The 6,566-nt window shown below is 40.4% G+C and overlaps 1 protein-coding gene across 1 annotated transcript; it reads left to right on the top strand.

The window, feature by feature from the left end:
* Positions 1–6: 6 nt before the first annotated feature.
* On the top strand, positions 7–4,001 carry YARS2 (tyrosyl-tRNA synthetase 2). The gene is made up of 5 exons (XM_008638108.2): positions 7–24; positions 1,195–1,362; positions 2,423–2,578; positions 2,888–3,058; positions 3,328–4,001. Exons 2-5 carry the CDS (start codon positions 1,196–1,198, stop codon positions 3,485–3,487), a joined length of 654 nt encoding a protein of 217 aa, XP_008636330.1. The 5' UTR covers positions 7–24; position 1,195; the 3' UTR covers positions 3,488–4,001.
* The last annotated feature ends 2,565 nt before the right edge of the window (positions 4,002–6,566 follow it).

Here is a 6,566-nt window from a genome sequence, read left to right as displayed (position 1 = left end):
GTCCGGCTACGAGCTCGTCACCAAGTGCGGCGGGAGCGCGGGGCGGGAGGTGATGCGCAGGGTCTGGGCATCGGGCAGCCTGTGTCAGCAGTAGTGTGGCCAGCAGGACCTGGATGCGACTGTCCCCGTGTAGTGGGCACTGGTGAGGCCGCACCTCGAGTGCTGTGTCCAGTTCTGGGTCCCTCAGTTCAGGACGGGCAGTGAGGTGCTGGAGCAAGTCCAGAGAAGGGCAGCGATGGAATGGACTGCCCAGGGAGGTGGTGGAGTCACCGTCCCTGATGGTTTGTAAGGAAGGACTGCCCATGGCACTTAGTGCCATCCTCTAGATAACATGGTGCTGTTCGGTCACAGGTTGGACTCGATGAAGCCTTGTCCAACCTCTCCCGATTCTGTGATTCCGTGACGGGTTGCTGTGCGACTTGGTGCTGACAGCCCTTAAAGCACCAGGGGCAGAAGTCAGCCCTCAAGAGATTTGGCTATACACAAAACTGTGATTTGAGAGTAGTTAATTGGCTTGATTATGAGCTTGGTACATACGTACCTCTTGACCAGGTTTATGTGAATTTTTAAGAAGAAGGATAGGTTCTTTTATTAGTGAATCCAAGAACCAAAATCAAATACTCTGAAGTGTGGAACAAAATCGAGACAAGCTTTGGCAGCTCTGCCAGCACACACATCCTGGTGTAATCACACCAAAGTAAAGGCAGTTGTGGTACATTGGTAAAGATTGCTCCATTTCGTAGAAATAAAATGAAGAATGGTGAAGATGTGCTTTTTGCTTAGCCGCCAAATTTAGTGTGAGTCTTAGAAAATTTGCAGAAGTACAAATCGGGGAGCATGTACTTCTTCAGTACTTGCTTCAGCCTTACGAGACACAGAATTCGCGTAGAGGAAAAGCCTTACAAGTGTCCAAGCCACACAAGCAGCTTTGATCAGCACTCAGGACAGAAGGTCCATGACAATGAATTTGCTAATGCTGTTGCTCATGGAGCTACTTAGAATATGTATATGTCTTTGATACAGACAAAAGAACTTAAAAACTTCAGGTTTTGGTTTTTTTCCTAAATCCCTTTTCACAGAACAGTGTTCTGGCATCTTTATACCAAGGACAGAATCTTGTGAAATTCTTGTATGTTAGTCAGGTTTACCAAGATAGAATTTTTTTTTTAACATGAAGTGACTCTTCTTTTTTAGGATGACAGGAACAGATGTGTTTGGAATTACTGTACCTCTTATTACCAGTACTACCGGCGATAAACTGGGAAAGACTGCTGGAAATGCAGTTTGGCTGAACAGAGATAAGACTTCTCCCTTTGAGCTGTATCAGTTTTTTGTCAGACAACAAGATAACGTAGTTGAAAAGTAAGTTTTCCTCCATCTTGCTTTTTGTCATTGTTTATAAAACCTGATCCTAACTGTTCACTGTAACTGTTTCATTTGGGTGTGTGCAACACAGGCTCCGTTTAGAAGTGTATGTTAATTATAACTGTACATTCATGACATAAACAGGCATGACTGGTTCTTAAGTATACAGTATAGTGGAACCTGTCTCCATATGCTGAAATATATATCAGAAAATTAGAAGGTGGTTAACAAAGGAGTGACGCATAGTGCATTTTATTCTGCCAGGTGACTCTCTTACATGGCATATTAGTTTCAGTACTGTAACATCACAGGTTTTTCAGTACACTGCACTACATTGATTGTAATAAGTTGCTCTGTGTTATTTTCTAAATCTGTTTTACTTTAAACTTCAATAGCACTGTTAAATCTGAGCTACTTCCCTTTCATATTGTGACCTGTCTCATAATTTACCTCTCTCAAAGGTTTATGCTCTGATACTTCATATTCATGTTCTGATCCCCAACACCTTTCAGACTGAAAAGAAGGGTATGTGGGTACTTAATACTAAAATATTTCAGGCATTCAGGCTTTTTACCAGTAAAGGTACCTTTAATACACTGCACAGGACTGAAAGCTCATTAAAATTGACTTTGTTTTAAAGAGTAGGCTTAGGTATGCATCTTTAAACAATACTTAGTATGCTTCATTCCCATGATCACCACGGACCGGCAGTGGTATTTTGCATTAGCAGATTGTGGATCTGCTAAGATAAATACAAAACCTTTTTAGCTGACACACTATTCCAATAAATCCTGTAAAAGTTTCAAAACAAAACTAAGTGTTGATTGAAATACAAGCTTCATAAAAGCATCTGACCCTATCTTATGCCTGAACACTTGGCCCTAGACAGAAGATCAAGTAAAATCTGAGTTTTAAGGATTTGATTGAAAGGACAGAGTATCTGTAAAACGTATTTCTTAAATTGACTAAGAATCATTTTAGTGCAGTTACTGAATGGCAAAGACAGGAAATCTGCAATGATGGCTATACAGACAAAATATTTTATCCCTGCTCATAGATACCTGAAACTATTCACCTTCCTTCCTCTTGAGGAGATTGCCCACATCATGGAAATGCATGCTAAAGAACCTGAAAAATGGGGCCCTCAGAAACGACTGGCTGCAGAAGTAACCAAGCTTGTCCATGGTAGAGAGGGGCTGGAATCTGCTAAGAGGTGAAGTTTAATTTATGGAGCAGTTTTGTTTCAGATTTAGTCTATAATAACTATCCATAGCTTTTCAGGGATTATTTTAATCTGTTGCTTAGGTGTTAAAAGAGAAAAAGTAATATCCTGTAGACTTAAAAATACACTGACAATATCAAAAAAGCTTGCAGGGCAGTGGGGTACAATAAAATTGGGGGTGAATTTAAGTATTTCTGGTAGTTTGTGGATTCTCAAAAGAAACTGGGGAGGGGAATCTGATGAGTTGAGTAGCACTTAGTGTGAATAGCTCTGTGTTTTGAATGATCTTTGTTCTCACAGGTGCACTAAGGCCCTTTATTACAGCAGTGTGGAAGCACTGGAAGATATGTCTGACCAAGAGTTACAGGAACTTTTCAGACAAGCTACTTCTGCTGAATTGATGCTTGAACCTGGGATGACTGTTCTTGACTTGTGCCGCAAAGCAAATGCCATTCCAGATGGACCTAGTGGGTAAGTTCTCACCTGTGCTCTCAATAATAAAATATAAATAGTAAACATTCAAAACAGATTTACACTTCTCAGAAAGAACTGGAGTAGTAGAGGCTAAGGTTAATTTAAGTCACTGTTGACCTAGACAGAAAGTGAAGCGCAGGAGACTTAAAATCTATGCAATTACGGATCCAACAGCAAAACAAAACCCCTCAGTGAACTTCCAATTCTTAATAACAATAAATAGGTTTCTCTTGCAATTAACAGGGTTTTTTTGTTTTGTTTTTAAGGTACCGGAAAATTACAGATGGAGGAGTTTCAATAAATGGGCATCGTGTAACTAATCCTGAGATTGTTCTTATTCTCGGACAGCATATTCTGAAGAATGGAGTATCATTACTTAGGGTTGGAAAGAAAAATTACTACATTATAAAATGGCTGCAGTTGTGACAACAGAGTATCTCCCTAAAATTACAGGTCATTTTAACTCTGCTGCTTGAAGATGTACTTGAAGATGTTTCTGTACTGTGCATTACTACAAAGCTCACAGACTGCCCAATGCTTCCTTTTCAAAATGCACCAGAGTTCAAATAAAGGAGCTGAGTTATACCACTGAAGAAATTGTAGATACTCTGCCTTATTCAAAGCACCTTTCATAAGGATCTGCACAAGAAGAAAATGAAAAGATTCATTTTAAAGTCCAACAACGGAGATGTGCCCCTCCTTTAAAAGCCTTCTGTGTTGTAGGAGAACAGTGGACAGTTATGCTACAGGAAAACCCACAGCAAAACAAGCCAAAGCAAACTCAAACCCTGTCCTTCTTGCAGCCAACGTGTGCTCACCTACCTGAGAAATATTGCTGGGATCAAAGACAACCAACCTATGGTCATGTTTCTCTCAACAGGTTTGCTGTGAAGAAAGCTGCAGACAATTCCTAATAAAGGACTAAATGATTAAGCACTAATGTAAGTTGCTTCTTCATTATGTATGGGGACAAAAATTGCACTTAAATTTTCCAGCCTTCATGTGGGAATACACAGCAAATTCACTTACTGCAATCTGAAAGTACAGAGCCTTTCAAAGCTTTAATCAATCTAATGAATCCCTTCTACACCTTCTGTGGGCGTAGTATGACTTAAAAAGTGAGTGACACTTGTTCCACTTCTTTGGTCCTGTGAATGACCAGGATGCATCCATGCTATCCAGCATCTTTGTTGAAGGAATATCCTGGTATTAGTTCTGTAGGCTCTGCAGTCAGCTGGAAGATAGTACATTATACCAGAAGATTTGGAGCATGTACATAAAAGGGTTTTTTTAACGTTAGCAGCCCAGGAGTTGTGGGTGAATAGCACCACAAGGATCTCTGGACCAGGAAAGATGTGAGGGAAGCTGCAGTGCTCCGCAGTGTTGCTTTCAAGGATCAGGCCTCATGCTTAGGCCATGCAGAATCATTTCCTGGCTATGAAACTGAAATACGGTACTTTCAGAAGCTCAGCATGTTCTTAGTGTTAATAGAGTTATTAGTGTTAATTTCAGTTTCCAGATCCTAATTATCTGTCTCATAATGACCTTTCTAGCCTAGCCTCTATTACATAAAAATGAAAAGTAGTTGAGTCATTTCTACCTCAAAAAAAGCACATGGAGGAAAAGGGGGAAGGGAAGGGAAGGGAAGGGAAGGGAAGGGAAGGGAAGGGAAGGGAAGGGAAGGGGAAGGGACGGGAAGGAGACGGGAAGGGAAGGGAAGGGAAGGGAAGGGAAGGGAAGGGAAGGGAAGGGAAGGGAAGGGAAGGGAAGGGAAGGGAAGGGAAGGGAAGGGAAAGTTAAGTTCATCCACCTAACACAGCCACCTTGTTCCTTAAATGACAGAAGCATTGAAGCAAATCAAACATGCACCTGGGACCAAAATATACCAGGTTCATACCCATGTTCACCTCCAGAGAAATACAGCAGAGCACATTTGAGAGGTTCTTTCTGGTTGAAGGAAAAACTCCAGGAAGTACTGTTTCATGTCTAATCTTTTTCCTGCCTGTTTCCTGTCATCTCCAAATGATGCAGGTGCACGTATATCCACTTCGAATAAATTAGTAAAATTTTTTTTTTTTTTAGAAATAAATAAAAAAGGAATAAAGTTCTTAGCATGCAAGGTTTCTAGTAAGATTCATAAACCCCAAGAAATTTAGTCCGTGCTTGCCTTTGAACAAGTCCTAGCAATCCAAACCCTTCCCTGACTCTTACCAGAGAAACAGCTGGATACAACCACTACTTGCCATGACCATACAGGGCCATCACAACTGAGCATTTGAACCTGGGCGAAGGATCAAGGATGACTGGGAAAACTGACTATTCTTTCTTAGCCTGGGGCTTATTTCTCATATACAGGTATGTTTAGGTAATCAGAGATTGTTCAAATTTGTTCAGATGTGAACAAGGAGTTAGTTATTAAAGTATTTAACATGGCTACAACTGTGTGACTTGAAAGTGCAAAAAGAAAAGTAATTATTTGGGCAAGATATTTTTAAAAAACCCAGAACCAACAAACTAAAAAAGCCCCACCAAAAACATTCATACAGCAAAACCTGGAAGACTTGAATTTAACCTTATGCAGCAACTGGTAGTCAAGAGGTAAAGGGTGAAAGGGCATGCAGCAGGTAAACTCAAAACTATGGGAGCATGAAAGCACCTTCACTAGTTTAAACAGTGTCATTGAGCACAAAACCATGTTCGAGTGGTATTAAACTGTAAGGAAGCAATCCTCTACCTCTCACCTCAAAGCACACTTTAATCAGCAACAAAAAGCAAATGCAGTGGAGATCTTCAGTAACTACAGAAAACACCAGCTACCCATTGCTCTCACAGCTGAAGGAGAAAACTGCAGAAAAAAAAAATTTACTCAGGATAATTCCATTCAAGTTCCCAATAGGGGCACAACAAACTGGCAAGTTGTTTCTTTCCCCTGCTCTGATCCATAAAACAGGGACCTGATTTGCCATATCCAATCTGGCATCTGTCATTTATCCACAAAGCATTGAATAAAGGCAGGTCTGCTCTGTTGACTTCAGAATAAGGTCTAAAGCACACAGACACCACCACCCCCATTACCCATCTGTTCCACTAAGTAAAATTTGAACCTGCCTAAAAAACACTGACAAACTGGATTCACACTGGGATACTGTGATATTTACTTATATTATATAGTTCTATTTTAGTTACAGCAGGACTACAATAGCTCAGGTAATAATGTCAGACATTTACCAATCTGAGCTTGGCTAGAGTGGGTTTTTCCCTCCATGATTCTCTCCTCACTGGAGAGCAAGTTAGCTAAAACTGGAAATAATTTTGTCATCAATGCACAAGTTTAAATTAAATAAGGTGATCTAGAAGACAGTTGTAAACCATCAGTCTACTGGGAATTTTTCAGTTGCTGCTCTCTTTAGGCTTTTTCCCACAGCTTCCCCATAATTTCTTTTAATGCTAGTAGTAACAGTGGCATTTGAAGTATTTTAGTTCAGTTCCAGAACACAGCTTATTT

Source organism: Corvus brachyrhynchos, unplaced genomic scaffold (assembly GCF_000691975.1).
Source record: "Corvus brachyrhynchos isolate BGI_N302 unplaced genomic scaffold, ASM69197v1 scaffold27, whole genome shotgun sequence".
NCBI lineage: Eukaryota > Metazoa > Chordata > Aves > Passeriformes > Corvidae > Corvus > Corvus brachyrhynchos.
Note: the sequence above shows the minus strand (reverse complement) of the source record. Positions and strands in the feature narration are given on the sequence as shown.

Excerpts from the sequence above, each read along its gene's own strand:
- YARS2 (XM_008638108.2), top strand. The coding sequence starts at position 1,196 with ATGACAGGAACAGATGTGTTTGGAATTACTGTACCTCTTATTACCAGT. Across the intron at positions 1,363-2,422 it reads CAAGATAACGTAGTTGAAAA|ATACCTGAAACTATTCACCT; the intron begins GTAAGTTTTCCT and ends CCCTGCTCATAG. Across the intron at positions 3,059-3,327 it reads ATTCCAGATGGACCTAGTGG|GTACCGGAAAATTACAGATG; the intron begins GTAAGTTCTCAC and ends TTTGTTTTTAAG.